General features: G+C 41.7%; 2 protein-coding genes across 2 annotated transcripts in view; both read left to right on the top strand.

Moving 5' to 3' along the window:
- LOC140480765 (methylsterol monooxygenase 1-like) overlaps positions 1 to 12,057 on the top strand; it is a 55,666-nt gene extending 43,609 nt beyond the window's left edge. Inside the window, exon 6 of the mRNA XM_072576153.1 lies at positions 10,949 to 12,057. Coding sequence (XP_072432254.1) covers positions 10,949 to 11,006 — 58 coding nt within the window. The 3' untranslated portion in view covers positions 11,007 to 12,057. The remainder of the gene's footprint in view (positions 1 to 10,948) is intronic.
- A 1,466-nt stretch (positions 12,058 to 13,523) lies between these two features.
- cpe (carboxypeptidase E) overlaps positions 13,524 to 15,610 on the top strand; it is a 108,303-nt gene continuing 106,216 nt past the window's right edge. The window contains exon 1 of the mRNA XM_072576019.1: positions 13,524 to 13,931. Within this exon, the coding sequence (XP_072432120.1) occupies positions 13,664 to 13,931 (268 nt within the window). The 5' untranslated portion in view covers positions 13,524 to 13,663. The remainder of the gene's footprint in view (positions 13,932 to 15,610) is intronic.

Genomic DNA, 15,610 nt, shown 5'->3' with positions numbered 1-15,610 from the left:
CAAGGTCCTTAAATGGTCCTAATCTATGGGTGTGACATTCAACCAGTAGTGGACAGTGGTGTGCCATATAGGCAAGCAGCATGTCAGATATCCTGGTGAGGGGAAAGGGGCTTCCTCCTTTGGACAAACTATGCGCAACAAAGGCAACAAGGTAAGGATCTGCAGTAAGATCACTGTTGCCCTTTGGCATGTCCCTTCTCCACATCCTTTCCCATTGTCATCCTTTCTGGCAGACCCCAGTGATTCAGCCCCACTTAACTTTCTGGGCTCCAGCAATGATCCTGTTCTGGGGCCTATTACAGCTAGTGACCCCTGCTGGAGAGCTCCTAGCCTCTAGCTGACCAACAGCTCTCAGCTCCAGGAAAGCCACCGCCATCACCACCCCTACCCTCCTATCCACCCCCTCAGAGGAGCCGGACAATGTGGTGGTATGGTTACCCTCTGCATCTCTCTCCTTTTGTGAAAACAAATTTAGAGTATTCATTAAGAACTATGCCAACACCTAGTACTTCACAAACACTTTATATCTTTTGTTTTCTAATTGGCGCTAGTCTTTGCTTGCCCTTTGTAATTATTATATTTGGGGGAGATTTTCCTTGATATTGCAGACCAATATATTTTCATAACTTCCCTTTACCAACATCCTTTTAAAATTCACCCTGCGCTCTTAAACTCCTCCAGGCTTTCTGCAAACTCAGCTTTCCAAACTGAAAACAACAAATGCTGGAGATCACAGAGGGTCAGGCAGCATCCATGCAGAGACAGCATGTGAAGTGAAGTGTGGAGGAACAGCATTTATACAATAGTGGTTGGAGTGCTGGGGAAGAAAGGATGTTGATAGATCAGATTAAATGATTGGACAAATGTCGTCTTATTGTTGGCTAGAGACCAAATTGACTATTGTTGGGAGAAATGACTCTGGGTTTGCATTCTTTCATCTACTTTCTCTTTGGGATGAGATAGTCAGACTCTATGGTTTGCAATTGTAGTTGAGCTACATTGGAGAAAATAAGATAAAGAATGAGTTGCAGCGATAGTTTTTAAAAATGAGGAAGAACAAAGAACAAAAGAAGTACAGCACAGGGATAGGCCCTTCGGCCCCCTCCAAGCCTTTGCCTATCATAATGCCCTAACTAAACCAAAAAAACCCGTCTGCACTTATTCGGTCCTTATCCCTCTATTACCTTCCTATCCATGTAACCACCCAGAAGACTCTTAAATGTCACCAACATGCCTGCTCCAACCACCTCTTCAGGCAGTGCGTTCCAGCCTCCTATCACACTCTGTGTGAAAAACATCTCCCTTAAAGATTCCCCCTCTCACCTTGAACCGGTGCGTACCTTGTAAATAGACAAGGGCTTCCTGAGTCCCTTATGCTGGCAATATTCATCAGTAAAGGCACACCATTGCTTGAAATGACTCACTTGTCATTAGGTTAAAAAGCCATAATGTGGAGATTGTGTTACCCGGTTATTTACATCAAGTCTCTATTTGTGAGAGCATTTTAACCTTGTTAATCTTCAATCAAAATTCCAGGGAAGTCAGCTTCAATGATTCTCATTCTGTCTACATTGGGATTACTGGTGGCAGGGGTACAATGAAATGGATTGTTCATTCTTTATTCTGTAACAGCCAAACAAGTAGCAACCCTGTCGTGCTGCAATTGTTGGACCCACATCATTAGATGCACCAATTTACTTAATGATTATAGCTGAGTGATCTTCAATTCAACTGAAAATCCCAATTCAAAGAATAGGTTTTCTCTACCTTTGTCAGTCACCAATCATTGTTTTTGCCAACAGTGGGAATATCTGATTTTATCTCACTGATGATCGAACACATTGATTTGGCATGTTGCACAGGAATTCACTGTCTTCCTGGTTTAATTTGCATACCATGCTATAGCTTGAATTGACAAACTGAATGACAAACATCATTTGCAACATCAGAGATTCGGCAGAAAAATGAGAGAGAGACTCCCAGGCCTATTTGCTGCAACCAACAGTGATTTCATAAATCATATATTTATCCAGTGACAGCATTCTGTAATCTTGAGGTTTCTGTTTATCCCATGCATGCTTGATGAATTTATTTTCAACATATTTATCCACATGCCCTTTTAAAGCAATTATTATAGTTTTTTCCTTCTGCGGCTGTCCTTCGTCATGCATTCCATGAACTCAGATGTCAGCTTTGGAGTAGTGGCACCATTCTTACTTCTAAATCATATGTTTTTTGTTCAAATCCTACTTCAGAGACTTGTACACATAATCCAGACAGTCACCTTTGCTCTGAGGGAGTGCCATTTTACCAATAACTATTACACAGAAACCTTGTCTACTCTCACAGGTTGATATGAGAGGTTGCAGGGCACAATGAAAGAAGAGCAAGGATTCCCAACCAATATTTATTCCTCAACCAGCGTTACTGAAAGCAAATTTATTTATTTGTTCTTTCATAGACTGTGGATATCGCTAACCACATTTTCTGACCAATCTTCATTGTCCTTAAGAATACAGTGGGGAGTTGCCTTCTTAAAGTACCACACCTCGTGTTGGTGCACTCATTGGGAAAGAGGTTCCAGGAATTTCACCCAGTGAGAGTAGAAGCATGGGTCAGGAACGTGTATGGCTGGAGAGGAGCTTGCAGGTAATGGTTTTCCCACGCACCTATCTCAGTGGCAGAGGTCGCAGGTTTGGAAGGTGTTCTCTAAGCAGACTTGACACATTGCTGCAGTATATCTTGTATATTGTACACACAGTTGTTACTGCATGTTCATGTGGATGGAGTGCCAATTAGGTGGGCTGCTTTGTCCTGATGGTGTTGAAGCTTTGGAAAAAAGAATACAAGCATGGACTACTTTCTAAACGGTGAGAAAATTCATAAAGCCAAAGTACAGAGGGATCTGGGAGTGCTAGTCGAGGATTCTCTAAAGGTAAACATGCAGGCTGAATCCGTGATTAAGAAAGTGAATGCAATGTTGTCATTTATCTCAAGAGGGTTGGAATATAAAAGCACTGTTTTGTTACTGACACTTTATAAAGCTCTGGTGAGGCTCCATTTGGAGTACTGTGTCCAGTTTTGGCCCCCACACGTCAGGAAGGACATACTGGCACTGGAACGTGTCCAGTGGAGATTCACACGGATGATCCCTGGAATGGTAGGTCTAATACACAAGGAACGGCTGAGGATCCTGGGATTGTATTCATTGGAGTTTAGAAGATTAAGGGGAGATCTAATAGAAACTTACAAGATAATACATGGCTTGGAAAGGGTGGATGCTAGGAAATTGTTTCCGTTAGGCGAAGAGACTAGGAGACTAGGACACAGCCTTAGAATTAGAGGGGGTAAATTCAGAACAGAAATGCGGACACATTTCTTCAGCCTGAGAGTGGTGGGTCTGTGGAATTCATTGCCGCAGAGTGCAGTGGAGGCTGGGACGCTAAATGTCTTCAAGGTAGAGATTGATAAATTCTTGATGTCCCAAGGAATTAAGGGCTACAGGGAGAATGCAGGTAAGTGGAGTTGAAATGCCCATCAGCCATGATTGAATGGCGGAGTAGACTCGATGGGCCGAATGGCCTTACTTCCACTCCTATGTCTTATGGTCTTACGGAGCTGCACTTATCCAGGTAAGTGAGACTATTCCATCTCACTCCTGATTTGTGTCTTGTAAATTACTTGTTGAAAACTCTGAACTACTGATGTGTTCTTGCAACCACAATACTCATATGGCTGGTTCCGTTCAGTTTCTGATCAATGATAACCTCCATGATGTTGATAGTGGGAGATTCAACAATGATAATGCCATTAATGATAATGCCATTGATGTCAAGGGCAGTCACCTCTAGAGAGCTCAGCTCTTTTGCACAAGCTTAGACCAAAGCTGTAATTAGGCCAGGTGCTAAATGGTCTGTGAGATCTTGCTGTGTATACAAGTACCTTGATTTTATTATAGTACAACAGTAATTCAAAAATACTTCATTGGATATCCAATGACTTTGTTATCATGGCTTCTGCATCCTTAGGATATCCAATGAAAGTTCTTTATTTATTTCTTTTGACTCTGTGTGAATGTTCGCTAGAAATATAAAAACAAATAGGAAGAGATTCTTAAATTATTTAAAACGGAAACCATTAACAAAATGAGACCAGAGAATTAATAAAGGAAAATAATGAAATGGCAGATGAATTGAAGTATTTTGTATCAGTCTTCACTGTAGAAGGTAAAAGTGACATCCCAGAAGCAGCAACAAATCAAGACATGGCAGGTACTCCGAAAGTAACACTCGAGAAGTATTGCTGAGTACAGAAAACTTTGTTTTAACTAGCACCTTATGAACTGGCACTCTTGATAAACCAGCAAAAATTATGTACCTCAAAATGAATTTTAATGTAATATTCTGTACAATTATTATAGTTTTTAAACTGTATTTACCTCAATGTAAATATACTGGTTGGTTCAATCATATCACCACACGAAATGTCTACTGGTTCAATTTCAACTCAGTTTCTCCTCAAATAATGTGATCTACTGCGATGTCTGATTAGTCAGTTGAGGATATGAATGAGCAAGCTGTCAGCCAGTAAGTTTTATTTAAGGCAAAGTTACATTATTATCGAAGTGATTTATGCTGTAAATAAAGTATACTAGTGATGTGTATATAGGCAAAAGTAAGGACTGCAGATGCTGGAGATCAGAGTCTAGATTAAAGTGGTGCTGGAAAAGCACAGCAGGTCAGGCAGCATCCAAGGAGCAGGAAAATCGACGTTCCTGATAAAGGGCTTTTCTCGAAACATCGATTTTCCTGCCCCTCGGATGCTGCCTGACCTGCTGTACTTTCCCAGCACCACTCTAATCTTGACAGTGATGTGTATATCCCCTCTATTACTTTTCTATTACTTAGTGTGTATTTTTATATTGATTTTATGGACCTCTTGATTATCTGGAATCTTTGATCAATAGGCACAATCCTGGTCCCATGTGTACTGGATAATAAAATATTTACTATATGTTATTGGAACTGCAAGCTGATAAGTTTCCTAGTCCTGTTGGACTTTATTATCAAATCTTAAATGAGGTTTCTAGTGAGATAGATGGTGCGTTTGCTTTAACTCTCCAAACGTCTTTTGAATTGGAAATGGTCTCATTATAATGGAAGCTAACAATTGTAACTCCTTTGTTCAAGAAAGGTTGTGGGTGGTGGGTGGTATGGAGAGCAGGCCAGCCAACACACAAGATGCTGGAGAAACATAATTGTGAAGAATGAAACAGAGCTAACATTTCGAGTCTGGTATGATTCTTCCTCAGGCCAGTTAGCTTAACATCAGTCACAGGGAACATGTTAGAAGCTATTATTAATGAAGTTATAGTGGAACTATAAGGAAACAAGGATGCTACAAAACAGTTTATAGAGGTGAACTGAGTAGGCAAAGACCTGACAAGTATAATATGGAAAAATGTGAAATTGTCCATTTTGGCAAGAGGAAAGTGAGGTGAGAGTGACAGTTTTTGACATCAAGGCTGCATTTGACTGAGTGTGGCATCAAAGAGCCCTCACAAAACTGGAATCAATGTGTATCAGGGGGCAAACTCTCCAATGTTTGGACTCATACTTTGCACAAAGGAAGATGGTTGTGGTTGTTTGGAGGTCAGTCACTTCAGCTCCAGGGTGTTGCTGCTGGTGTTCCAGAGGGTAGTGTCCTAAGCCCAACCATCTTCAGCTTTTTCATCAATGACCTTCCCTTCATCATATGGTCAGAAGTGGGGATGTTTGCTGATGATCTCACAATGTCCAGTACCACTTGTGGCTGGTCAGATACTGAAGCAGTCCATGTTCAAATGCAACAAGATCTGGACAATGTCCAGACTAGGGCTGATAAATGGTGAGTAACATTCATACCACACAGTACCAGGCAATGACCATTTCTATTAAGAAACAATCTAATTACAGCTCCTTGACATTCAATGGTGTTACCATCACTCAATTCCCCACTATCAACATCCTTAAGGTTATTATTTACCAGAAACTCAACTGGATTTGCGCCATAAACAGTGGCTACAAGAGTAGGTCAGAGGCTAGGAATACTTTGGCAAGTAATTCGCCTCTTGACTCCCCAAAGCCTGTCCATCAGCTACAAGGCACAAGTCAGGAGTGTGATGGAATACTCCCCACTTTTCTGGATGAATACAGCTCCGATAACCCTCAGGAAGCTTGATTGGAACCACATCCACATGCATTGTCCCTCCACCACTAACGCTCACTAACAGCAGTGTGTACTGTCTACGAGATGCACTGCAGAAATTCCGCAAAGATCCTCAGGCTGTAACATCATCTCAGTCCGACATCCTGAGGATTGGCAAATCCTTTTTGTGCCTGACAGTATGACATGAAGACCACAGACAGAGAATGCGTCCTCTTGGTTGTTCCTGTCCTTGATCACCAAGGTCTTAGATGACAGCACGTGGGAGATGCTGGATCAGCCACTGTCACTGCATGAGCTGACAAGGCCCTCGAGTCCTTAGGAAAGAATAACATTCCCGGAAGTGACAGCTTATCAGCCGAGTTGCATTCAACTCTGAGGGACTTGATCGGCCAGCACTTGCTGGAGGTGTACCACAGTATGCTTCTGGAAGGTAGTATGTGCGAATCCATGAGGAAAAATATCATCACCTTTATCTACAGCTGAAAGGGGAGAGGGATGAAATTAGAAATTGGCGACTAATTTCACTGCTGAATGCAGACTACAGAATCCTGTCTCAGGTCATTGTCAACCAGGTCAGGTCTGCTCTGGGATCAGTGATTCACCCTGACCAAACCAGGTAGGCCTTCTCTGAGAGCCTTGTCCTCCTCAGGGATACAAGGACAAGGTGGGGGTGGGAGCGCGGAGGTGGATGACTACCTCGTCAGCCTGGACCAGGAGAAGACCATTGACAGGATATCACACATCTATATGAGGGATGTGATCTCCAAAATGGGCTTTGGAGAGGGAATCTGCAATTGGATCTGACTGCTCTACACCAACATTGTCCGTGCAGCCTCAATCAATAGGTAGGAATCAGAAGGTTTTCTGATCAGATTTGGAGTCAGGCAGGGCTGCCCTCTCTCTCTTGCCTTGTTTATCTGTTGTACAGAGCCTTTTGCTGAATCTGTTGGGAAGGATGCGAGCCTGAGAGAGGTCTGCAGATCAAATCCTCCTTGTGCATGGGCGACATCACCATGTTCTGCTCAGATCCACTGTCAGCGCACAGACTCATGAGCATCTGTGACCAGTTAAAACTGGCCTCAGAGCCAAGGTAAATTAAGGCAAGAGTGAAACCATGTTCTTTGGGAAATGGGCTGACTGATCTTTATCCCCTTCACTGTCAGGACAGATTACCTGAAGGTGCTGGGAACATGGTTCGGAGCGGCTGGGGTGTGAGCAAAGACTTGCGAGGAGTGTATTGCCAAGGTGAGGCAGAAATGGGCTTCTGGGAGCACTGCTCTCTCTCCACTATGGGTAAAAGCCTGGTCATCCTTTGTGAGGCACCTACTCTGTTGTTGCACGTCATAGAGTCATAGAATTATACAGCACAGAAACAGACCCTTTGGTTCAACTCATCTGCACTGACCACATATCCTAAACTGATCCAGTCTGATTTACCAGCATTTGGCCATTCCTTTTCATATACCCATCCAGATGCCTTGTATATGTTATAATTATACCTGCGGCTCATTCCAAACATGCACCACCCTTATAAATCAAGTCCCTTATAAATCTTTCCCATCTCACCTTAAATCTATGTCCTCTAACTTTTAGTCCAAAAGTCAGGTGGGGAAAGATGGAGCTTGCACACTTATATAAGCAATTTGTTTTTAAACAGAGGTACAGATTACAAAAACGTATCTCCTCACCCAACAGCCAGAATTTTAGTCTGTTCCATTTCATAGTGGTACAAGTGGTTTCCTCATTAATGCCTTCTTCTGCATGCAATTTAATACACTTAACACATTTCTCTCGCTTTACAAAATTAGAGTTGATTTGTGCAAATGGATTTTCATATCAAAATAAATGAAAGGCAAATTATTACATTGTGAGACTGTAGAACTAATATACATATAGAATCCTTTTTGCAAAACAATCCAACAGTTGATAACTTGCATTTAACTGTATAAGAGATTTCCTTTCTCTTCATCATTTTTTTGAAGTTGACAAGGTCAATCCACAACCTATTATCATTTGCACGTTTCATAAAGGGATCATTATTCCACAACAGTCAATGATCTACAGAACATTCTATAGGTATTATTATCCTCTGTATTTCCATCATTCAGAATCACACTTAACATATTGGATTTAATATATTGGACTGCCACAATAAGAGTAAGTACTTTGGCAGCCAAAATACCTTTACCTCTTTGCTTCCCAAGATAAAGAGCAACATTTTCCATCCTCATCTCTAACAAATATTCCAAAACCAGCTTCAGCAAAACGCCCATCAAATAGATTAGCATGTGAAGTATTGCAAAAAGAATGATCAATTTCACATTCTTTTGGTCACGCAAAGATGAACATTTAACTAATCGTGTATCAAAATTTAACTTGCTTTATGCTTTCTTTGCCCTTAGCATATTTTCTACCTCAGTGTGTTTCATTGTAACACTGCCAATCACAATCAGAACATATTTTAGTCTCAGCATACATTTGGTTAAACTGAGCAAACCGGCTTTGCAATTGCCAAACTAGTCCGATAGGAAGGAACGCTCGAAATGAAATTATTTATTTACAATTTTCCAGAATGATTTTGTGTAGTATTTGAACCAACAAATTTTTCAAGCCTGGCTCCAATTTTAAATTTAGTCTGAATTTATTAACATAGCTAATTTGTCAAATCCAATAGTACCACCTTATATAAATAAAATCAAATTCATCAACAAATTGTCATGAAGACGCCTGAAAATTTCCTTTTATGATATTATTAAAACCTTGTGGGTCCATTTTGAGTTGGATACAATCTATTTTCACTAGCTCTGACTCACTGAAAATGTTATATATCCTGGAGGCATTATTGCATTTCTATGCATATATATATTTCCTTAGTTGCCATAGATTTCATTCTGCTTGTCAACTGGGTGGTTTCAGAACCAGCGTGTTAGAAAATGCTGCCCTCCATATTTTGCACTGACTAGCTTACACTTACAAGGTCTTGTCACCAAAAGAGCTAAAAGGAGGTTCAAGAGTACTCTTCCAGCTTAGGGAGAATAAAATCTAAAAGCAGTAACATCTGTTCATTTTTGAAAACCTTAAGTCCCCTCTGCAAAAATGTTTTGTGACCTATGTGACAAAGCCTCTTATCTAGCACATCAGGGTAACCTCCAAATTCTTTCCAATTATCTAATTCCCTATGTTTCTTTTCCTGATCATTTACCTTTTAGTTATTGGCAGCTATCACCATGATCATGAAGATTTCTGCTTCTAATTCTGCTTACTGTGTTTCTTTGAGTTTCACTCTTTATTGTTCCATACTGCAGCCTCTAAAAGTAATTTTATCCCCCTCTCGAACTAATCATCCATTTATTAGATTCCTCTAGGATACATTTCACCTGGGTACCCACTCTGTGTAACTGATCTTTGCATGCAATAGCACTATTCTGCATGTCACTCACATTACTGTTACTGATCTTTGATCTACCACTATTCTTTGCTCCAATTTGACAAATTTTGCCTCAACACAATGTTATGTTATCAGGGCCTTTTCATTCCCTATCACCTTCTCTTTATAAGATATCAAATCTCCTCATTTGAAATATGTCTCAAATTGTCTTACATGGTGCCTTAATGCTCTCTGAATCTTTCCTATGACCTCAACCTTTATGAAAGCTTGTCTTCCTCAAATTTACTGAACAAAAAGAATCTGTCAGAGTTTCTTTTGAGTGCATGAGGACTATTGTACATGTCAGGCAATAATTGTGACTTCATCCACAACTGATGAGGGTTATATCCTGCAACCATCTGGAGTTAATCTTCTGCTTGAATTGCCCATGCCAATTGGTTTTCAACTTCCAGACTGGTGGACCTGCTGTAATTGCATTTTATCAATTGATGGATGATTCCTTTTATAAAGTCTATTAGTGAAAGGACTTCAGTTGTAATTTTCATGATAGTATGTTTATTATTTTACATATGTCTTTGAATTTGTCATTGGAAAGTTCCCCTCCATTACAGTTGGAAACTTTGCTCATGTCCCCAAGTGTAGTTCCTAGCATCTTCTCTTTGATGTTGTCAATTGTAACCTGTTTGTTCTGATTATGTATTGTTGAAAAGCTAAGTTTGGTTAGTAGATCTATAAAATGTAGAATAAAGTATCTGCTTTTGTTTCATATTATTAGATCTATTGGCAACATCCTTGTTAAAATAATATTATTAGAAGGCTAACTAAAGGAATGGTAGTGTCATCGAAGTTGTTTTACAATTTCCACAATTTTTACTCATGTCATCTATTAGCTTCTTTTATGTAGTCATGTCCTATACAGAAAATTATTTATTTGGCTGAAACTACTGGTTGAGTGTTAAGAAATTGAAAAGGTACATTTCAGTGACTTATCACAGTGGTGTCTAATATTGCAGAATATTTGTGTTTTTACAAATTCCAATACCAGAGGAACAGAATCAAGATTTGTAGAGGAACAATTGAAAACAATCTCATATGATGGGTGAAAGACACGAAGTCTTGATCTAGTCACAAAACATCTAGACAACACATGCATAATGAACTGGGTTTGGAACAAACCATGAGACTCAATCACTTTGGACAATGGACCCAGTTATAAGAGCACTCCTCAAGTAAGGAAATATTCACGTCTCAGCCATGGGTTTGTAATCATCTTGCTCTAACCATGTTTTGGTGACTGACCCATTGGTGAGAGGAGATTTTATGATGAGTCAACTAACAATCTTTGTGTTTCAGAAACTGTTTGGCACCAGTCTGGCCCATTCCCAGAACCTACACCATTGCAGTCACCTGAGTCATCTTCATCTGGAGGTCAAAGATGGACTGTATCTGCAGGGAGCCATGTACAAAACTCTGGATAAGATGGGGAAGAACGTACCTAATATAACCCTCATCCTGATGCCCATCTTTGTGTTTGCCTGGATTCAGCTGTGTATAGACCCTTGGTATGCAAACTCTAAGTGTCACTACATACTGAGGTTCTACCTGTCCCCGGTATTGCGAAGGATGGGCCTGGCCTCGTTGCTGTGGAGTGTTCCAAGCAGTTAGACCGTTCCATATCACCTGCCTTTCATGAATAAAGTTGCAAAAAAAAACATCTTTGACCACAAGTCCACCAGGAAATGGTCAGCACTTAGCATCCTCCAGACCCTGAGGGGAAAAGGAGAGGGTGGATCTGTCAGGTTGTTCCCTGAGCAGATTGTTAAAGTCATTTGGAAGAATGCCTCACCACCAGAACATTCCAACAAGCACCAAGACATTGTTTGGCTGGTGGTGGGAAGGACACTACCTGTGAGAACCTTCATGCACGCCCAGTTTGTCTGCACTACTGCACACTACCTTTGAAGAGATTGTCACACATCTCCTTCCAGAATGTACCCTTGCAAAGGAAGTCTGGAGAAAGATGCAGTGGTTTTTATTGAGGTTCATCTCAAGCAGCTTGTGACACAAAACTCTGTGCCCTATAGTCTGTTCTTCGGGTCGCACACCAAGACAAGCATTGACTGCACCTGGAGGACCGTACACTTGGTGAAAGATGCTCTTTGGTCTGCTCAAAACTTGGTCTTCCCAAGCAAGAAATCGACCTCGACTGAGTGTTGCATAACTGTCTCATTCCAAGATCCAGCATTAGGAGTTGAGGGACGGATTGAAGCTTGGGGCGGCTGCTGCGAATGCACAGTGAGAAAGCCCACTATCTTGGCTCTGTCTGCTGAAGTTAAATAGGGATGCGTTCAGATATTGGACTCTTCTGGTGCCTTAAATGTATGTAAATATAATCTTGTACAAGTAAGAAACTGGTTTATTTGCTGGATAGAGTCAAACTCCAATGTTTGTTTGTTTTTCCATATGCTACTCTACAGAACTGAACTGTTTCTGTGACTATGTATATAAAGATATTTTTATGAATAAAATATATTTTTGAAATAAAAGCCTGTAGATAAAGATTTGAGCTGTATTCTCGAGGTGGCAATTGAATTACAGAGGAACTACCTGTATAAACAGTTTGGAGATGGGTGTTAGGGGAAAATCTCAAAACTTGCAGATGATCCGAAACTAAGGTGAATAGTGAATTGTGAGGATGATGCTCAATGACTTCAGAGGGACACTGACAGGTTGGACTAATGGGCAGACAGCTGGCAGATTAATTTCAATGCAGAGAAATATGAGGTAATGCATTTAGGTAGAAGAATAATAGAGAGATAATATAGACTCAATGGTATAACTTTGAGTCGAGTACAGAAGCAGAGAGACCTCTGGGTTCATGAACATAATTCATTGAAGGTAGCCAGGCAAGTTAAAATAGTTAAGAAGGTAAAAACAATGACTGCAGATGCTGAAAATCAAATACTGGATTAGTGGTGCTGGAAGAGCACAGCAGTTCAGGCAGCATCCAACGAGCAGCGAAATCAACGTTTCGGGCAAAAGCCCTTCATCAGGAATAAAGCTTTTTTCCTGATGAAGGGCTTTTGCCCGAAACGTTGATTTCGCTGCTCGTTGGATGCTGCCTGAACTGCTGTGCTCTTCCAGCACCACTAATCCAAGTTAAAATAGTTGTTAAGAAGGCCTATAGGATCCTTGGTTAATAAATAGAGGTAGAGATCATAAAAGCAAGGAATAAATGATATAATTCTACAAATCATTGTTCATTTGGAGTATTGTGTTCAATTCTGGGTAGTTTTTTTAAGGAATGATGTTAAAGCCCTAGAGAGAGTGAAAAGCAGATTTATTAGAACACTATCAGGAATGAGGGATTTTTAAATACAAGGAAAGATTAGAGATCCTTGGAACAGAGAACAATGCAAGGTGATTTTAATGAGGTGTTCAAAATTATGAATAATTTTGACAGGGTAAAGGACATTCCACTATGCTATTAATCCAGAGATACAAGAAATTTTCTGGGGAGCCAGGTTTTTGAATCCTACTGTGGAAGATGGTGGAATTTGAATTCAATAAAAATCTAGAATTGGGAGTCTAATGATGACCGTGTAACTATTGTCCATTATTAAAGGGGGGTGGGGGGAGGGAAACATCTACTCCACTAACATCCATTAGCAAGGGAAATCTGCGTCCTTAGCTAGTCTGATCTACATATATTATCCCCTCACCCCCGCACTCTTGATGAAGCCCTCGGATGCTGCCTGACCTGCTGTGCTTTTCCAGCACCACACTTTTCGTGCAGTCAGTACACGACCAGCGAATGAATGTGAGGAGAAGTTTGCATTCAGAATGATCTCCTTTCCCCCTTTGACGATGCCCTTTTAAAGTGTGTGTGTGTGTGTGTGAGAGAGAGATGGGTTTGTGTCAGTAGACTCCTCCTCCCTGTGCCGGCTTGTCACCAGATCTCGGCTGCTCGGGGTATAGCTGCCTGTGTAGCCTCGCTGCTTTTATTTTTATTTAAACACCTTGACCCTCCCGCTCGGTTTCTCGCTGCTGGTGGCCCTGCTTCGGACAATGACCCTGTGTCGGTTTGTGCTGACCTGCTGGGCTCTGTGGAGAGCGACAGTCTGGGCCAGAGCAGCGGTGTCCGCCGACCCCCTTCGGGCACCTTCCGACGGGATCCCCTTCGAGTACCACCGGTACCCGGAGCTGCGGGAAGCGCTGGTGGGCGTCTGGCTGCAGTGCCCGAGCATCAGCCGCATCTACACGGTGGGCAAGAGCTTCGAGGAGCGGGAGCTGCTGGCCATTGAGCTGACGGACAATCCCGGAAAGCACGAACCAGGTACATCATCCCAAATCAGTTCAGACAGCGTGAAAGGGGAAGGCTGGATGCTGGCGGGGGGAATGAATGGATCCCAAATTCAGTCGCGCAGCATTTTCTTTTGCCATTTTGCTGCTTTGCCTGGATCATTCGGGGCTAAAACGTTGTGGGGTGTGCTGTGCTAAAGGGGCATGTGTTAACGCATCTTTGCCAGCTCATTGCTGGCTCGGCGCTGCCCTCGTCTGGGTCTTGTTTAATCGCATCGTCCCGGAGGCATCCTGGTGGTTGACGGATGTTGTGGGGGTGACAGCAGTGGTCAAGGGGATGGGGATTTGAGCGGGGAGCCGGGGCGGTTTCTCTCTGTCACCTGCCCTGCCGTCTGCACGGAGCCACCTGCATTTTTCAATCACACCAACACCATTTTTTTTCCACCTTTGATTTTTCCAGCCTTTTATTTTCTGGCTTTTAAATGAAAACAGACCTGGTTTTTATTGAACAGGCCTCTCTGCATCTTTAGATTGCAGCCCCCCACTCCCAGATTAAATGCACATCAATAAAGGCATTCAATAGCTCATCTGGCTACCCTTCCACTTTTACATTGAACCTTTCTAACGTTCATTATAACTCTCTCTTCTCTCCCCCCCCCCCCCCCCCCCTCCACCGCAGCTTGCAGTGATGTTGCATTGCACAGATGTAGCCATGATGAGGTGTTTTTTGAATCTAACAAAAATGTCTTCTTCTTTTAATTCACGATATGGGGGGGGGGGGGGGGAGCTTTCTGCATTATTGTCGGCTCAGCTACTTCCAGGTTATAAAGATTTGTAGATTGTTATCTAATGTTTAATTAATCAGCTCCATCAGAATAGCGCCAGCACATTTCACACTCTTTAAGTGCCAAAATGTGACCAGGCTGCAGTTGTCATGGAGATTGCTTTGTCTCCATTGGGGGAGGAGGGGGGGGGGGGGTGGAATATTTCCAAAGTCAAAAAAGATATTCATTCATTCAGGAATGCGTCAGCACGTTTCAGATAAACTGGGATGTGTGTTTCCTTGTTAAAAGGATCATATTCTTCGCATAGATCTGGGGGAAAAAAAACCACAGCCGACGTGGAAACGCACTGGACGTCGCTGCATTGAGTGACCCTTCGACTTGGTCACTGTATGTACTGGACACATTGGGGATGGGAGGAGCTTGTTTTAAAAGATGCTGACTGCTTATCAAAAGAGGCAACAGAAGAATATAATTATTTCACATGCAATTTTGCAGAGAGATTCTGGTTCTTGTGAAAATTACTGTCAACATGCTTGTAAGTGGTCCAAACATCTTAGCCCCCACACACAAAAAATGTGAATATTATTATCCCTTTGGACCATTAAACCATTTTGAATGGAGGACTAAGGGACTACTACAAAAATTATAAACTGGAATTTCAAGCTATTGAGAATAGATCAAACTAACTTGGACATATTTGCTCAACATGCTGGTTATGCTATGTTGGGGTGGGGTATAGAGTAAGAGGGAAAATTTGCCTCCTGGTGTAATTCCTAACTGTAAAAGTTGAAGCTTAATTATTTTCAGGTTTTTAAAATTCATTCTTTGGAGGTGGACATCTCTGATTAAGAGTATGGTACTGGAAAAGCACAACCAGTCAGGTAGCATCTGAGGAATAGGAGAGTCGACATTTCGGGCAGAAGTCCTT

This window comes from Chiloscyllium punctatum, chromosome 1 (genome assembly GCF_047496795.1).
Source record: "Chiloscyllium punctatum isolate Juve2018m chromosome 1, sChiPun1.3, whole genome shotgun sequence".
NCBI lineage: Eukaryota > Metazoa > Chordata > Chondrichthyes > Orectolobiformes > Hemiscylliidae > Chiloscyllium > Chiloscyllium punctatum.
Note: the sequence above shows the minus strand (reverse complement) of the source record. Positions and strands in the feature narration are given on the sequence as shown.